This window comes from Solanum pennellii, chromosome 7 (genome assembly GCF_001406875.1).
Source record: "Solanum pennellii chromosome 7, SPENNV200".
Taxonomy (NCBI): domain Eukaryota; kingdom Viridiplantae; phylum Streptophyta; class Magnoliopsida; order Solanales; family Solanaceae; genus Solanum; species Solanum pennellii.
In genome coordinates, this window is record NC_028643.1 from 67,132,149 (window position 1) to 67,151,184 (window position 19,036).

A 19,036-nucleotide genomic window follows, 5' to 3' on the forward strand; every position below is an offset into this window, starting at 1 on the left:
AATGTACAACCGATAATTTTCTTTTCTTTTAATTAATGTAGAGTTTTTGGCTAAAATCATTCCTAATGTATGACAAAAACCTAAAGTTCATCCTTGTGTTATATAAGTGAACAAAAGACATTCCTGAACTATCAAAAAAGTCGCAGAATTCATCCTTTTGTCTATTTTTTTTAAAAGAAACTCACGCCCCAACAAAAATATCGTTAAGTTAAATGAATATATGTATACATGGTTAAGCTAATCAAGTTAGGTGATTTTTTTTAAAATTTTTCAAAATGGAGGGTTTAAATTATATTCAGACAACATATATTCAAATTCTAAATATTCTTTGGAAAAAATAAATACTATTCCAAGTTCAAATTTTTCAAATGAAGTAATTATTTTCTTATTTTAATAACTAAACGCATACGTAATTTTACTAAATTTTTAGCATTTCTGTATATTGTTAAAATGTGAACATTATATATATAGTGTATATAGTGGCGGATCCAAGATTTTCATTAACGGGATTAAAAAAAAAAGAGTAGTGGTTTGAACCACTAAACTACTAAGCCAACCTCTAATTTTATATTCAAGAGGATCAAAATTAGTATATAAACATAAATTTTTTTTAAAATACCTTAAATATACAACATAATTTTTTACCGAGTGGGTACTCTAGGTCTGCCCCTGAATATATACCCCTCAATATTTTACTAAAGAAAGTATCTAAATAGTTGGATATAATATATTTGAAATGATTTTTTACATAATTTTTCTAACCTTCGAACGTATGGTATGAATATTTCAAAACTTATGTATTGGTGCAAGTCTATTTAGTTGATGATGCAAAGAAAAATACTCTATAAACTAACAACACATGAAATTTAAATATAAAATTCATTTCCTATCCATATCCTTATTCTTTTTGGGTAACTTTAATGTTTTCGTCGTGGCCAAGACGTGATCAAATTAGAAAAAATATTTTCTTATTGGTTCAATCAGTTTTTTAACAATAGACTGAAAGATGATTGTTGCTATTTTTTGGATAGTATAAGAAAGTTTTTTGTTCACTTAGATAATATAAGGATTGTTAGATGACAATAAATCCTTCTTGGCTGGAATGTAGGATAAGTCTTTTATGTAAACTCAAAATCCTTTATTGATTAGGATAGCTCTTTTCTATTTGTATTCAAACTCTATCATGTACATCATCCACACACACACACACACACACACACACACACACACACACACGCGCGCACGCACGCACGCACGCACGCACGCACGCACACACACACACACACACACACACACACATATATATATATATATATATATTATGGCAGCCTTGGTCATAGCACAAAAGACCAAGTTCTGACCTCTTCTTTTACGTTTTAATTTGGTATCAAGAGCCAACTTTTTTTTTCTTTCCGCCACCATGGACAACCCCAACCAGTCCTTTGCCGCTGCCGTTCAGCCACATTCATCCTCTTCCACACATCTCTCCATAACTGACTCCAACTCCCAAACAATTGCCCTTCCCGGCCTTCCGATAAAACTTGATCGAGAAAATTATTACCTTTGGCAATCTACCGTATAATCTTCCTTTGAAGCCTTTGATTTGGAGGGTCATCTTGATGGAACTAATGCTCCATCTGCCACTATCTTAACCACTACTCAGGGCACCTCTGAATCCACAACAAATCTAGCCTTCACGGCTTGGAAGAAGCGGGACAAAATCCTTCTTCTTTGGCTCAAAACTACCATGAGCCATTCTATCATACGTTACATAATGCACATTCGTACCACTCGTGAAGCTTGGTCATATCTTTCCAACCTTTATCAATCTTAATCCCGAGCTCGCGTCATGCAACTTCGCCACCAACTCCAAACCACCACTAAGGGTTCTTCAACCATTATGGACTATGTTGACAAGAACGAAGTATATCCCATAGTCTAGCCCTTGCTGCCCGTCCCATAACAGACGAAGAACTTATGAGTGCTATTTTTTTTCAAACTAGACTCTTCCTATGGACCTTTTCGCTCTGCCATTAACCCTCACCTTGATAACCTCACCACTGACTCACTTCTTGGTTTACTTCTCCAAGAAGAGGAGAAACTGGCTGAGGAAACCAAATCCTTCCAACTTCAAGCCAATGCCATATCTCGTCAATACTCCAACCGCTCCCCAATCACTGGATATCCTAATCAACAAAGTGTCACCACCTCTCAAAAATCCTCTACTCGCCCGACCAATACCAACCCCCCTCGTTCCTCTAATAGATCATCACTTCGCATAATCTGTCAAATATGTGAGAAACCCAACCACCATGCTCGTAATTGCTACAACCACAACAACATGGATACCTACCCACCAAATCGATCCTCTAACCGTCCACAAGCCAATATGGTTGCTCCCTCGACTAATTCTATGATGTCTCCTTCGGCTATTATTGATAATTCATGGTTTGCGGACTCAGGTGCCACCAATCATGTTACGTCAGACTTGTCTGAACTATCTATTCACACAGACTATAATGGTGAGGATCAGCTTGCTGTAGGTAATGGCCAAAAGCTCTCTATTAATCACATCGGCTCCTCTAAGCTTTCTTGTGCTACTCGACCTCTTCATCTTAATAAAATTCTTCATGTTCCTTCCATCACCAAGAGTTTACTGAGTGTTTCTCAATTTACTAAAGATAATAATGTCTTTATGGAATTTCACCCCTCATGTTGTTTTGTGAAGGATCCTCAGGGAAAAATACTACTCCGCGGGTCAATTGATGATGGTTTATATCGTTTGGATAGTGGTGGGCTTCCTGTTATCTCATCCTCGACTCCTCGCGCCTTTGTCATATCTCAAGCATCACTCCAGGCGTGGCATGAACACCTTGGTCATCCTCATGAGCAACTTTTACGTCGTCTAGTCTCTAGTTTTAATCTTCCAGTAACTTCCAACAAAATGCCTGCAGTTTGTGGATCTTGTCAATTAGGAAAAAGTCATAGGCTCCCGTTAGCGTCTTCCTCAAGTCGTAGTTTATTCCCTTTCGATTTGGTGTATTCTGATGTTTGGGGGACTTTTCCGCATCTTTCTATTAATGGAAATAAGTATTTTGTTCAATTTCTTGATGATTCTACTAATTTTGTTTGGATATTTTTCTTGTCGACAAAATCACAAGTATTTGATGTTTTTAAATACTTTCATAAGATGGTTTCCACACAATTTGGCAAAAACATCAAAACTTTGCAAACTGATTGGGGTGGGGAGTATCTTAATGTGTCTTCATATGCCCAATCCATCGGCATAACTCATCGTCTCTCTTGTCCTCACACTCACGAACAAAATGGGGATCCAGAAAGACGTAACCGCACCATTGTGGAGAAAGGACTAACTTTACTTGCTCACGCATGTCTTCCATATCAATACTGGAAACATGCTTTTTCTACCGCCACATACCTACATAACCGTACCATCACTCCCACATTATCTTTTAAATAACCCTATCAAGCTCTATATCATCATCCACCGGACTACCAACTCCTTCGAAAATTTGGGTGTTTATGCTACCCTTTTTTACGTCCTTACAATCACCATAAAATTGATTTCGCTCTCTTCCGTGTGTCTTCTTGGGTTATAGTTCGAAGCATGAAGGTTATCTATGTCATTATCCCCCCACCAATAGGATGTATATTGCTCGTCATGTGACGTTCGATGAAGATAAATTTCCCTATCCTCATTAAAACAAATTTTCTTCTTGCTACAATGACAACTCACCGCCCTCATCCTTAACTTCTCTACAATCAATTTCCAATGATTTTCCCACATCTGTTGCCTCACCTTTACTCCATTCACTGGCAGATTCCCCTTCCTCATCCTTACTACCCACTCGAGTCCTACCAGTACCTCATTCATCTACCACAACATCTCCACCACACAATACATGTCCGCCCACTGTCGCGTCCTCTGCTTCAAGCACATATCAGAATGCTCCCACATATTTCCGGCCTGCTACTTCTTCCAATCATCCTATGATCACACGAGCTCAAACAAATTCCCTCAAGCCTAAAACACTTGTTGTATCTCGCCATCCTACCCCAGTTTCATCCGTTATAGCAAGTGAACCAAAAACCTATAAGCAGGCTGCATCCTCTCCTGAGTAGTTGTGTGCCATGGAAGCTGAATATCAAGCATTGCGCCGTAACTGCACTTGGACACTTGTTCCCTTCCCTCCCAATGCAAATGTGGTGGGTTGCAAATGGGTATACCGTATTAAGCGACGAGCAGATGGTTCAATCGAAAGGTGCAAAGCTCGCTTAGTTGCCAAAGGTTTTCATCAAGAAGAGGGGGTGGATTTTCATGATACATTCAGCCCAGTTGTCAAACCTTCAACCATCAGACTTGTTTTATCTTATGCAGTGACTAAAGGTTGGGTTCTTAAGCAATTAGACGTTAACAATGCATTCCTTAAAGGTGACCTTACGGAGGTTGTTTACATGTCTCAACCACCAGGCTTTATTGACAAGTCTCACCCACATTTTGTGTGTCGCTTGCCGAAAGCGTTATATGGACTAAAGCAAGCTCCTCGCGCCTGGTTTCTCAAGCTCAAAACATTTCTCCTATCGCATGGTTATACTTGTTGTTACTCTGACTCATCCTTGTTTGTCCGTCATACTCCTTCCTCCACTACCTACCTCTTAGTTTATGTGGACGACATCATCATAACGGGTAGTGATCCCTCTTATATATCCTCATTCACCCAATCTCTTGATCTCGAGTTCTCTTTAAAAGACCTTGGTAATCTCTCATTTTTCTTTGGTATTGAAGTTAGTCGTGTCGGATCTGGGATGCATCTCTCTCAAACTAGCTACATTCGAGATTTACTCACTCGAACAAAAATGACAGATTGCAAGCCTTCTCCTTCTCCAGCGGACACCATATTTCAGTTGTCCAAACATGGTGAAACCTTTGATGATCCATCATTATTTAGGAGCATTGTTGGCGCTCTTCAGTATGCGACCATTACGCGACCAGAGATCTCCTTCTCGGTTAGTCGTGTTTGCCAATACATGCAGAATCCTACATTGGATCATTGGAAAGCCATGAAGCGGATCCTTCGCTATCTCAAAGGCTCCCTTACGCATGGTATCTCCATCACTCCATCCACTTCATCTACTATAAATGTCTACTGTGATGCAGGGTGGGCTGATGATCCTGATGATCGTCGTTCTCATCATGGCTTTGCTGTATATTATGGTCCTAATCTAATCAGTTGGTCCTCACGGAAGCAAAAGATAGTAGCTCGGTCTAGCACTGAAGCTGAATATCGTGCCATTGCATTTGCCGCATCAGATTTATCTTGGATAGCTAGTTTGATCAAGGAACTCCGATTGCCTTGTCTTTGTCCTCCTGTGATATTCTGTGATAACATCAGTGCCATTTATCTCACTGCCAATCCTGTCTTTCATCAAAGGTCGAAGCATATTGAAATTGATTATCACTTTGTTCGCGAAAAGGTTGCTCGTGGCCAGCTTTGTGTTAAGTACATTCCTTCCACTGATCAAACTGCTGATGTGTTCACTAAAGCTCTAAGCTCCCCTTGTTTTGCTTATCTACGATCCAAGCTCACTGTCTCCAAACCCGACATGTGCTTGCCGGGGGTGTTAGATGACAATAAATCTTTCTTGGCTGGAATGTAGGATAAGTCTTTTATGTAAACTCAAAATCCTTTATTGATTAGGATAGCTCTTTTCTATTTGTATTCAAACTCTATCATGTACATCATCAGCACAAAAGACCAAGTTCTGACCTCTTCTTTTACGTTTTAATTAGGATGTACATTTATATTTGAGTCATAGTTGAGAGATAATTTTAGCCAAAAACTCTATAAATGTACAACTAGTAGATTTTCTTTCTTTTTAATAAATGTCATAATTTTCTTTTTTCTATAAATTGATAATTTTCTTTTTTTCTATAAATGTACAACTGATAATTTTCTTTTATTTTTATAAATGTACAACTAATAGATTTTTTTTTCTTTTTAATGAATATCAATAGTTTTTTTCTTTTTATAAATGTACAACTAGTAGATTTTCTCTCCATTTTATAAATGTACAACTCATAGATTTTCTTTCCTTGTAGAAAATATAGAGCAGGTAGAAAGCTCTTAGAAAAATATTTTTTTTTCCCAGGTATAAATACAGTATACTGCATTGATGAAATACAGATCTTTTTCTTCAAAGATGAGCAAAATAGAGCTGGTATTTGTGCCTACCCCATTCATCGGTCACCTTGTTTCGATTTGCAAGTTTGCAGAGAATTTGGTTAGTAGAGATGAAAGGGTATATGTAACAATTCTCATTATAAGACCACCATGGGATGCCTACATTGAGCGAAGCTCTGTCTCTACTCCTGAGGGAAGTCGAATTAGATATATCACACTTGCTCAAATCGAACCGCCATCTTCACAAGAACTAGCCAAGTCTTTTGAGAACTACATCTCTCTTTTGATAGCAAGTTATCAACCCATTGTTAAGGATGCAATTATCAGCAACAAGTCATGGCCTGGTACTGATTCGAACCCGAAAATCATTGGACTAGTCATTGATATGTTTTGCACTTCAATGATTGATGTAGCAAATGAACTTGACATTGCTTCCTATTTGTTCTATACTTCTGGTGCTGGTGTTCTTGGCTTCCTGTTTTACTTGTCTGTTTGGCATCAACAATTTGGCAGAGAATTTAACCCATCTGATGGCGATTTAAATATCGCAGCATATGTTCATCCAGTACCCCCAAAAGTCTTGCCTACGTTTGCATTTGCCAAGGAAGGTTACGACTCATTCCGCAACCATGGTGTCAGGTACAAAGAAACCAAAGGAATCATCATCAACACAGTTGAGGAATTCGAAAGTCACGCTGTCAATAGCTTAGCATCTGATCCTGAATTGCCTCCAGTTTACACAGTAGGATTTCTTCTTGACCTTGAGGCACGAAATGGTAATGGGAATTTTAAGTCAAGAGATGAAGAAATCATGAAATGGCTAGACCAGCAGCCACCTTCCTCTGTTCTATTTCTGTGCTTTGGAAGCGCGGGTATTTTTGAGCCACCACAGCTTATCGAGATGGCAATTGGACTTGAAAGAAGTGTTCTTGTGGTCAATACGTCCCCCTGTCGATGCTGAAACTACAAAATTAGAGGAGATATTGCCGGAAGGGTTCTTGGAGAGGACAAAAAACAGAGGAATAGTATGTGAATGGGCACCCCAAGTTGATATCTTGGCTCACAAAGCCACTGGAGCATTCGTATCTCATTGTGGATGGAGAGAGTATATGGCATGGAGTACCAATTGTGGCATGGCCCCTTTACGCAGAACAACACATTAACGCGTTTCAATTGGTGAGAGATCTTGAGGTGGCAGTGGAGCTGACATTTAATGACAGGATGCACGACAGTGATCATCGCAAAATTGTGAAAGCAGAGGAGATGGAGAAAGTTATAAGAAGCATAATGGACAGCGAAAACCCCCAGAGGAAGAGAGTCAAGGAGATGGGAGAGATTTGCAGGAATGCATTGATGGATGGTGGATCTTCTTTCATTTCTCTAGGTCGATTTGTTCAAAGTATTTTTGATTCCCAGAATTTTTACATTCACTACTCTTTTTGGAGCAGAATCTTGTTTCACATTAGTATGCTACTGGATCAAATAGAAAAGTATTATAGAATGCATTACATATACATGTTCATGATCTTAGATGCCAGTGTCTACGACTTGTTATTTTGAGTTACTCTCAATCTTTTTATTTCTATAGCTGAAAAAACTACAGTAAAACCTCTATAAATTAAGGGAAAAATTACGCCGCTAAAAAAACTTATACTATTTAATTACTCATCGTAGCTATAGATTATCATTTGTGAATAACATTATACATTAATTACGTGGGCTGACTTCGAGTTTATATAATTAGTCATGTTTGTATATGTATAATTCGCCAGGATATAAAAATAAATATGTATAATATACAATTTTTTTAACCTATATACATATACAACTCACCTCTCTCCCACTCTCTGTCCTCTCTCGCTCGCCTATCTCCCTCCCTCTCTCAATCTCGCTTTCCATTTATACAAATGTATATGTATAATATACAGTTATATACAATTATATACATATACAATTCACCTCTCTCCCACTATCTGTCCTCTCTCGCTCGCCTCTCTCCTCTCTCTCCCAGTCTCGCTCGCCTCTACCCTCCCTCTCCCAATCTCTTTTGCTATATATACAAAGACATATGTATAATATACAATTATCTAACCAATATATATATACAATTCACCTTTCTCCCACTATTTCCCCCCTCTCTCTCGCCTCTCTCCTCTCTCTCCCAGTCTCGCTCGCCTCTCTCCTCCATATAACATGTAGCCACAATTTGTAATTTTCAAACTATAGTTACGGAGAGTAATTAATTATTTTTAAGTGGCTATATGTGAAAGTTTCCCATAAATTAATACTCGGTAAATTAATAATCTCTCTAAAGTAATATTTTTCTCCGGTCCCGACTTGGGCCAATTAGAAAAAATCACAAATTTCGATAAGATAATATATTTCCAGAAGACCCCTATATAAATATATGGTCCCATTAATATATTAATAATTCATTAAAAGTACGAATATCTAAGACAATCTAGTAAATATGATTCTAATTGTGTTTTGATTTTTCTTCAAATTTCAATCTAGTTGGAACTCATCTCTAACTTTTCTTATTGCATCCAAGTGCTCCGGTGTTATTTTTTCGAACTGCACCATGTGTTTCCTTATGCGTAATTGGTTCCAAAGGTATAAGACTGTCTTCAACTTCATCATCATCACTTTTTCCGATGGTATCCACAATTTCTTATAAGCTCTGCATCTGTGAACATGTATCACTTTCACCCAGATAACCTAACAGGTTATTGAGATCCATTTTATTGTGGTAACGGAGATCATTAATCATGACTTCAAGTTCATGAATAACGTTTTCACAAGTGGGTTCATTCAAATTCTCTGAGATTGCATCTCCCGAACAAAATTTATAATGACGAAGACAATTTTTTATTGTCTCATGAATAACATTTGCTTTCCAAGCAGGGATTGCAAAATTGATGGCATCCAAAATATTAATCTTTGTTAGATTAATTTGTCCCACTTCATCGTCTTCTAATATCCTACGATAAAATCATTACGATAATACATCTTCTAAGCATGCATTTATTATTCCAACATCACAAGATTGAATTTTGGATATCTTGTTGGGTGGCAAGAAAAATAATTCAACATTTTGTAGTCCATTAATATTTCTATTATGGGCTGGACAGTTATCTACCATAAGCAAAACTCGTCTACCATACACTTTGTGGTCAAACCAACGAATATATTCATCAAAAAGCGCACTTGTCATCCATGCTCTTTTGTTTGCATGATAGTGAGAATTCAATAAATATGATACATAAATTAGTAGGATACAATGATTTTGATATTTCGTTGTACTTTATGTATAACATTTTTTATCTGAAATCAATAAATATGATAAATAAATTTGTATGTACAATGATTTTGATATAATAAAAATTAACCTTCATTAAATCTCAAATCAGTCTTTAAATTAATAATTATTACTTTATCGATTAAATTATATTTCTATAAAATAATAAATTTTCATGGTCCCACCTATATTAATTTATAGAGGGTTTACGGTATTAAAGTATCATCCACTTTTTTAAAGAAATGTGAGGGTCAACAATGTTAACTAAAAAATTTGACATATAACTTGTATAAGATTTGTTATGCAAATCTCGAGCATTAGGCATTAGACATGCTTAAGATGTACAGTCAAGCGCTTAGGCGTAACTGTTACAGAACTAATTAAGGCCTACACTTAAGTTTCAGAGTGTTTTGCTAAAACTCCACTCAAAAATGAGCTTTAAGGCGAGTCCCAATAAATAAGTATTTTCAAGTTGAATTTTGCGTAGTGGGGATTAGAGGACTAAGTATGTGGTTGTTGTAGTTTGATTGATGGTTGGCATCTCTTTGAGCTTTATTTAGTTTATTATTATATTGCATATTTTATCGAATTCAGTTAAAGTTTATATTATAGGTAATAAGCTGTAAAAATAACATTTTTATTATTTTCGTAGAAAAATGAGGTTGCTTTTCTACTATAAAGGACTATATAATATAGGAAATAAAATTTAAAAAGTTGATTCATACTAGAAACCAGCTTTATAATGTCGATATAATTAAAATACTATAACTTTTTATATAAACGAACAGACATTGCCGCCTCATGAGGTTTAGGTAAAAAAACAAATAAATTAATAATATTGAGATCGATTTAAGTTTTTAAAAAATTATACATACTTTATGAGGTTGGTAACTTTTAAAGTCATCTTCTTCGTGCATTCATCATTTGCTTCATACTTTATCCTCAAAGATTGAAAAATTTAATTAACACACATGTTTATTAAGCGAATCACACCATGTTAATGCATTCTTTTGGCTCTAACTCTTTGTATGTATAGAGTGTGTTAAATATTCGATGTTTTTGAATTTTTTATTAAAGTAAATTATTATTAAAATAAATTTATCAAAATAATATATTTTTTGAATTTATATAAAACTAGTATAAACGTAGTTCTCATTAACGTTTTAGGTAATATTTTATTCAAAAAAATTTAATAACAAAAAGACAAAAATATGGCAAAGTAAAAATAAATAAAACGTTACTGAGAACTACGTTTATACTAGTTTTGTAAAATTCAAAAAAATATACTATCTTAATAAATTGGTCTTAGTAATTGCTTGCTTTGATAAAAAATTTCAATATTCTTAATCAAAACTTCTTAACATCCATTAGTTTAAGGGCAAAAAAATTAAACATGTTAATTAATTAAAGGTCAAATATGATAAGTTTTATAACACATAGATCAAAATCACAATAAAAAAATAACTTGAAGACCAAAATTACTTCTTTCCAAAAAAACTACATAAACCGAGATAAAAGGGATAATCAAAATTTCAAAAGAAAAAAACTTTTCATGTCCAAGTGTGCTCTAAATTTCCTGATTTATTTAACCTTACCAGATTTTACTTTTTATTATTATTATTATATTATATACTTTCAAAATTTCAAGTAAAATATTCTGATATTCTGAATATGAACATGGTCTTGCCACGTGGAGTTGTGAGGAATCCTTGTCCCCTTAATGTTGTAACGGCTACTTTCTCTGCTTTTTTAAATTGGTCCTCTGTTTTTCCATTTCATCTGAGAAATTTCAGACGAACCAATATGAAAAATTATGGATATCCAATGGTGATGGTCATTGAACATTTGCAGTGTTCCATGTCCAATGATCTTCTCTGTAAGTTTCCAGATAATTCCGCCTTCGATTTCGATTATACCCAAAGTTCAATTTGGTCTCCTCTAGTACCAAGACCATTGTCGTCCGCGTCTAACCGGAGGCTCAGCTCTGGTTTATCTCGAAAGCTTTCGTATGACGATGTCTCGTTAGGATGTACCAATTTTAACAAAGTTACAGCAAAAATCAAGAGGAAGTTGTCAAATGCTGTTACAGAGAATATGAGAGAATATCATAGTTTAAAGAAGAGAAAGAAGAAGGAGTTTGAGTTTACTCGTTTACCATCTTCTTCTAAACTCACCTCGATTACTCCAACCCCACGAAAGGTAAAATGAATCTCGAATCTTGACTCTCTGTTTTTTTTTTATTAAAAAAAGATGAGGAGTAAAGCAGAGTATGTTATTGTGTGCAGGGATGGGTTAAGGTACTGAAAGCGGCTACGAAGCATTTCAAGAAGAAGAAGAACAAGAAGATAGAATCCACAGTTGATGTTAATTTTTGCAAATCATTGACTGAAAACAGTCTTGTGCGAACTTCTACATATCCATAGAAGTTCTTTTACGTACATGGAAGGGGAGATGGCAAGAACAAGAATTTGTTTTGTTTCATTGTAATACTTGAATCACCACTGTAATCAGCAGATGTGAAGCTGAAGAGTGCATTTTTTTGTTTAAAACAATGTAATGTAGCAATTCTATTATGATTGCTAGAACAAAGATAGAGCTTATTGGCTCTGCCCTACAAATTGTGATTTCTTAAATCTGAAGTATTTTTTTTATAGAATTCAAAGGGATTTGAGATTGTTGGCTTGTATGAGTTGATCACGAGTTAAAGGAATTAGGTCCTTGACTTTGAAAGTAAAGAACACACGATTTTTACTTGGAAATTTTCTTGGTCAAGAAAGGAAAAAAGAAATACGATCTACCATACAAGTTTTTATTAACATATCCACTTAACACGAGCAACGATTTAGATAACACTTCTATGCAATCTAAAGAATTATACTACTTAATCCCACACTATTGTAATAATTTTATTATAAATCAACTAAGCAATATCGCTATTGCTCACTATATCAGTGTTATCATGTTATCATCTACTATTATCAACTACTATCATTGTTGTGGACTATTATCAACTACCGTCATTGTTGCTTACCTTTATCAACTACGTGCCACCCATCCCGACCCCCATGGTCCCACTTACCTATAACAATCAAAACCCTCAGTCACAATCGCCGATACAGTACTGTCACATTCGGAGAGCACCCCCTAGACGTAACCGGCGTCGTCGTCCTCATCGAGGACTAAAACTAGCCTCTTAGCTTACATCATTACATTCATAGGTTAGAAATGCAAAAAATATTTAAAACTTTTTAATTACTTCTTCCTTGAGGTTTACATAGACCTCTTGCATACCCACAATATATATTTAGGGAGTTTACTTAGACTCCTTGAAATAGAAACCACTACATATGCTTCTACTTTTATTTCACATACATAGTATAGGAACATAGTCTCATAGGAAGTCTATAATATGTCTCATATTAGAACCATCTAAAACGAATACAACAATTTGGGCTTAACCCATACTTCATTACAACAAAGAGCCTCGTATAGGCTCATATAACAATCGTCTCCAAATTAAAGGAAAGAACTAGAAGTCTTATAACTAGAACAACATCAATAGCTTGATAATGACATTGTCATCGGAAAGTGAGGACCCACCGAAACATTTGGAAAATGTCCAAGTAGTCATTAATGGCCATCAACTAAGCTCAACGGTCGGATCCTACAGTTTGTAGTAAATATAAACATGGGGTTAGTACACACTAGTATTAAGTATGAATATATGCACATAAATAAGTAAAATCATACTAAAGAGGACATTGTTCAAATCCGTGCCAAATTACTTTGAAAAGCTTTATGCACAATCAAGAACTCATATAAGAAATACTTACATAATCCATAAGTCCAGACCATGTACAACACAAGACCAACATTAACAAGTATAGTCAAGTCAACATGCATATCTACATAATTGAGTACATAATCAAGACAACTCCAACATCAATTCATAACATCAACAAGCATGTATAAAAGTTCATAACATCATAACATAAGCAATATCCTTACCCATAATCCATCATTAAGCCTACAAGTGCAATGACCAAGTAAAGCCCCATAAGCTTACTCAATTAAGCAAACCAAACAAAGGATCATAAGGAACGTCCAACCCAATATAACATAGCATCAACAGTAGTCATCATCACATTTAGCAATATAGACCAATAGCATGTTCATAAATGAAGCTAACAACATATAAGATCATCAACATATAACGTCATTATATTCATAGCATATACATTATAAGAACACAAGAACAACCTCCAAAGGATCCCTTTAAGGCAAACTAGTGCAAGACATAGGTAGAGTCTCATACCCCTACCTAGGATAAGTCAAACCTCTCAAGTCACCCTTGTTAGTGTACAGTCCATTAATTTATTTTACTTTCGAGAACATTTGTCTTAACCGACATAGACCACAAGAGCTAAGTATGAAATTTAGGTGTTATAAAACCTTACACCGATGAAAGGTGGTCTACCGGCCAAAGTAGTACCAAACATGAACATAGCATCTAGGTTGATTCACTAGCTAGTATTCCTATGGTGGCAACATTGCTTATGGAGCTTGGGGGCTATCATGGAAACATCACTCTATGCCCTTTTTGGACTATGAGACTATCCACCCCATGACAACCATGGTGAACCCTACCCTTTTTGGACTATGAGACTATCCACCCCATGACAACCATGGTGAACCCTACCTTCCCTCCTTGGGAAGGCGTCACCCTCACCTACAAGTTCACTCGGTGCTCAGCTACAGTTCCTTTTGAAATGTCTTTAATGCCTATATTAATGATCATAGAGTAGTTTAGTTCATAGGGTCTATCCCTTATATGATCATCATCATCATAGCTCAATAAGAATTGCATAAGTATTTTCCTTTCATTACAATTCATACATGTGAGGTTAGCACATTTACATAGTCACATCATAATAAGACACATTGGTAAGTTATGACCATTCTTATAACATTTACATCTTAGCCAATAACTCACAAGCCATAGTCAAGACATTTCAATTCAACATCATACCAACCCTATCAATCTCATCATAAGGTATACTTCAATGTAACTTCATCACTAAACATAAGTAATCATAATTGACGTGAAGGTTAGGATCATAAAGACTTATCAAATCTCCTTCATCAGCCATCATCCATGGTTTAACCATCAAATGTCTAATTCAACCCAATTATGGGTGTAATACCATCACACAATAGTAATTAACACAATATCTAGGTCAATTGTATCATCACTATCTAAATTAACTTCAATTCATAACCTAGGGTTAGGGGAATAAGGTTCATCATGAATTCTTCAAGAAATAGATTCAATCCTAAAAACACATTACCCTAGGCAGTCCATGAATGAATTAGAATAGATAAAACAAGTATAACTACCAATACATTCTTCAATTCTCATCAATTTATAAGCAAGATTCAAGATTTGGAGAAATTGAAAAACGAACATGATCTATATGAAATTGCATCAATTAACCAACAATCTACACTTAATTAGTCGTAAGAATTCACAATCAATCATAATCAACCATCAATTTGAAGTTTAGAAGAAAACCCATTAGAATTGGAAAACCCCATGGAATTGGGTAATTTAGAAATCAACTTTGAAATGACCTCTTCGAAAAAGGAATCCCAAAAGTGAAGAACTCATACCTTAATGAAGATTAATCCACGAAATTGAAGTGAAATCCTAGAGAAATTGGTCTTCTTCTTCAAGCTTTTTTCATCCTTCAATGGAGGTTGAATAGAGAGAGAAAGTAGAGATGAGAACTTTTGGATTTTGACTTTTTGGGGGATTTGATTTGAGTGAGTAAAATGTGAGAAAACTTATTTAAAATCAATATATATACCTCCCATGAAATACCCATAAGACCCCTCACTTAATTTGACCCTTTGATGAAGTCAAACTTGAATTTCAAATTTCAGATTTTCGTCGAGGAACAAGTCCGCAACGCGGAGCTGTTCCAGCATGATTTTTTAAATTATTTTTTGAGACAGTGAAGTCCTCTATCTTCCCGCGACGCAGACTTGAGTTTTTCCCAAAATTCTCCCAAGTCCGCGGCGCGGACTCACTCCTCCTATGTGTAATTACTTGCTGCTTTAGGCAGCTTGCTTGGCCAAATTCGAGTCCCTTCGTGGACCCCTAGGGCGACCCTTGGGGGGTCAGAACTGGACGTTTTTACCCTATAAACATGACTTTACCTATCTAAAGTCATGTTACTTGTTTTAGACCTCATATACCACTCCTAAACCTTTCCGAAATCTAGGAGCGTTTCACTAGTTCAATTAGACTAACTTCCAGACATCTCTTGTTATTTTGATTCTTAAACTTCCTAAATGACTTATACACATTATATATGACCTCAAAACAATGTTCTAACCCTTATACACTCATATGAGGCTCTAGATAAGGTCTTGTACTTTCGAAGTGTTACAAGTACTGTGAGTTATCATAATTAATTAGTGAACATATTTGTGCTTTGTGTCATTGTATAAAAAAGTTAAGAAAAAATACATAGCGAGGATATAAGAACTTTTAAAAGTTCATGTATATAAATTTAAATTGATTTTTTTAAATCAATTAAATCAAATATAAACACTTACACTATAATTTCATCCTCACTAAAACATTCAAACCTCGTACATTCATTTATCATATCAAAATAAACATTTTTCATATTTGACATTATTAGTATTGTGTAATTCATTTTCAATATTTGTCGTGCGGATTAATCAAATATAGGTTAAGAATAATTAAAGCTATAATATGTTTCTTTTTTAGTTTCGATAGACTGATCTCACTCAATATTGCTTCTAGCAGGATGACTATTTAATTTTCATATTAATGTTCACCACCATCTACTGTTTGAATTTTATTTTTTTGAAATAATATTATACCCCCAAAGCCACGGAGAGGATACAGAGTTCTATGTCTTGATATCATCAACGTGATAAATAATTAAATCCCTCTCTGCGAAGTGGAGCGGATACCAACCTTAGTTTTGCTTACTTTGAACTTCCTCTTTGAAATTTAAGGGGGAGGGGTAATAAACATTCTTTAGTCGACTTTCTATGTGAGACAGTCGACTTACCTGCAAATTAGTATAACAATATATGGTAAGAGTAAATGTAGTAAGTAAAAGACTCAGATAATTTTTATACTGGTTCGGAACACCAATGTGGTGCCTATTCCAGTCCCCTTGGGTTACAAGGGTTTCCTTAAGAACTTGTTGAGAACTTGGGTGTTACACGAACCGAATTAAGAGGAGCGCTTGGCTTCTCGAAATTGGTCTCACTAATTACAATAGATGGAACCAAAAGAGGAATCTCTGATAGTACTGGAGCATCAACAGGGGCCAAAAGAGGATCCCATGAGATCTCAGAGCTGGTAACACTAGAATCCATGAGTCCAGCAATAGTTTGAGGAGCAGTCGATGTAGAACCATCTTCGTGACTTTTTGCTTTGATCGCATCATTTATCTGTTTGAGGCTTTTATTGATCACATAAGTAAGACCGCTGAGATCTTCTGGGTTCATACGATCGGGAATTTGTTCACCATTCAACAATCCATACATCTGGTTTGTATACTCCATTTTCTTATTTTCCTTCCTTACCTTCTCGATTTCATTCTCAATTTCATTGATTCTTTTCGTGAGTTGCTTTTCTTGTGTTGTAAGATCCGCAAACTTTGAGAACACCTCATGTTTTTTGTGGTAAGGGCTATCGATGAAGGTAGTCAATTCAACATCGCAAAGGGTGTTGAGTTCACGAGCCTTGGTTAAGAATTCTTTTTGACGTTTTCTATATGAGACTCTCCTCTCGGTGTTATTTTCGATGAAAGCCAACTTCACTTTCTTTCTAACCATGGTTTAAATTAGGAAGAGGGGGAGAAATGTGTTTACTAGGATATGAGGATGAAACGAATTTATTATTCTTATTGTTGTTGCGTGTTTCTTTGCTAAGAACGACCTCCTATTTATAGGGTACAAATAATTTTTAAATAATTTGTATTAGAGAATACTTAGGCATAAAAATAAATGAAGGTGGATTTGATATCAATTTATGTTTGAGTCAAACTTTTCTTAACAGGAAAAAATTTAATTGATATAGATCTAAGTAAGTATTATCTATAAAAAGAAATGGCCATAGAGTATTAATTAACAAATGTTTTTTTAGAGAAATATTGAAAAATTATATATATTAATTTATGAATGTAAAAACATAAATATTGAAACAAGTGAAAAATTGAAATATTGGCCAAAAAAGTTGAAATATTGATTTTAAAAATATTTAAATAATACAATACAAATTAATTTAGTGATTAATAAAATTCAAATATTTTTTGATTATTAAATACGGAAAAGGGTCTAAAATACCCTCAAAGTATTGAAAATGATACAAAATTACCCTCCATCCACCTATTGGCTCCAAAATACCCTTCTCACCCACCTATTGGCTCCAAAATACCCTTGTCATCCACCTTTTGGTTCAAAATTGACCGTTTATTTAATGGTATTAAATTTAAACTATTTAAATATTTTTTTAAATACGTGGCGCTAAATTAATTGTTATAATTTAACTTATTAGTATAATTTATAAATCAATCCACTACCCATCCATTACTAATTAAACTCCTCCAAATTATTATCATTGTAGTGCTTATAAAAATACATTATATTTTTTTCCAATTCTGAAAGAAACTATATTCACTAGAAATTTAATAGTGATTTCAATTATACTAAAAATCAATCAACCTCAAATTTTAGTGTATTTTACATTAAGAATATTTCTAAATTAGTTTTAAGACAAATTTGTACATAAAAAAATTACACAAGACACGTACCAAACTATTGTGTTTATAGATATTGAGGAAAGAAAAATAGAATTTTATTACATTTTAGAATAATATTTAATTATATTAAAAACTAAATGGGATAAGACATAAGTACCCCTTAGATTATGACAAAAATCTAAGAGACGCACCTAAATTTAACTAAGGTCTTATTACCCCCCGAACTTATTTTTTCATATTTTTGTGCATCTTTTTTGTTGACCTGACACCTTCTACCCAAGTTAGTTGTATTTGTACACACTCTCCTGCCATGTGTTTAAATATTATTTTTTAATTAAAAATAATTTTTAAAAAATAATTAATTTAGATATAATTTTAAAAAAAATAATTTCATTTCTTTTTTAATATTTTATTTAAAAAAGTTTTTATTTTCTTTATCTTGTATTTAAATTAAGTTAATACACATTTTTATCTTGTATAATCTTTTACCTACATTCATTGTGTTTTCTCTTTCATTTATCTACTAGGTAAATAGTCTGCGCTTCGGCGGTGGTGAACTACGTCAATAATCTACTTTTGATCATTTGACAATATGAGTGTTTTCGAGTGCGTACAACATCATAAAACCAAAAAGATTTGATTCCAAGTATTTATGTATTTTGTTATTAAGTCTTTAATTTAATTTAATGGAAAAAGAATATATATATATATATATATATATATAT

The 19,036-nt window shown here is 34.6% G+C and overlaps 2 protein-coding genes, 1 long non-coding RNA gene and 1 pseudogene across 3 annotated transcripts; 2 read left to right on the forward strand and 2 right to left on the reverse strand.

Annotated features, from left to right (window-relative positions):
• Nucleotides 1–6,222: 6,222 nt before the first annotated feature.
• Nucleotides 6,223–7,763, forward strand: LOC107025190 (annotated as a pseudogene).
• A 3,496-nt stretch (nucleotides 7,764–11,259) lies between these two features.
• Nucleotides 11,260–12,175, forward strand: LOC107025370. Its single transcript, XM_015226161.2, has 2 exons — nucleotides 11,260–11,700; nucleotides 11,787–12,175. Exons 1-2 carry the CDS (start codon nucleotides 11,305–11,307, stop codon nucleotides 11,922–11,924), a joined length of 534 nt encoding a protein of 177 aa, XP_015081647.1. The 5' UTR covers nucleotides 11,260–11,304; the 3' UTR covers nucleotides 11,925–12,175.
• Nucleotides 12,176–12,892: 717 nt separating this feature from the next.
• LOC107025577 lies at nucleotides 12,893–15,319 on the reverse strand. Its single transcript, XR_001457424.2, has 2 exons — nucleotides 15,172–15,319; nucleotides 12,893–13,165 (listed from the first exon to the last, which is right to left on the reverse strand). It is a non-coding gene; the product is annotated as an uncharacterized LOC107025577 (long non-coding RNA).
• A 1,418-nt stretch (nucleotides 15,320–16,737) lies between these two features.
• LOC107025191 (MADS-box transcription factor PHERES 1-like) lies at nucleotides 16,738–17,385 on the reverse strand. The gene has a single exon (XM_015226007.1). The coding sequence runs from the start codon at nucleotides 17,383–17,385 to the stop codon at nucleotides 16,738–16,740; it is 648 nt and encodes a 215-aa protein (XP_015081493.1).
• Between the last annotated feature and the right edge of the window lie 1,651 nt (nucleotides 17,386–19,036).

Excerpts from the sequence above, each read along its gene's own strand:
- LOC107025370 (XM_015226161.2), top strand. The coding sequence starts at position 11,305 with ATGAAAAATTATGGATATCCAATGGTGATGGTCATTGAACATTTGCAG. Across the intron at positions 11,701-11,786 it reads TTACTCCAACCCCACGAAAG|GGATGGGTTAAGGTACTGAA; the intron begins GTAAAATGAATC and ends TATTGTGTGCAG.
- LOC107025191 (XM_015226007.1), bottom strand. The coding sequence starts at position 17,385 with ATGGTTAGAAAGAAAGTGAAGTTGGCTTTCATCGAAAATAACACCGAG.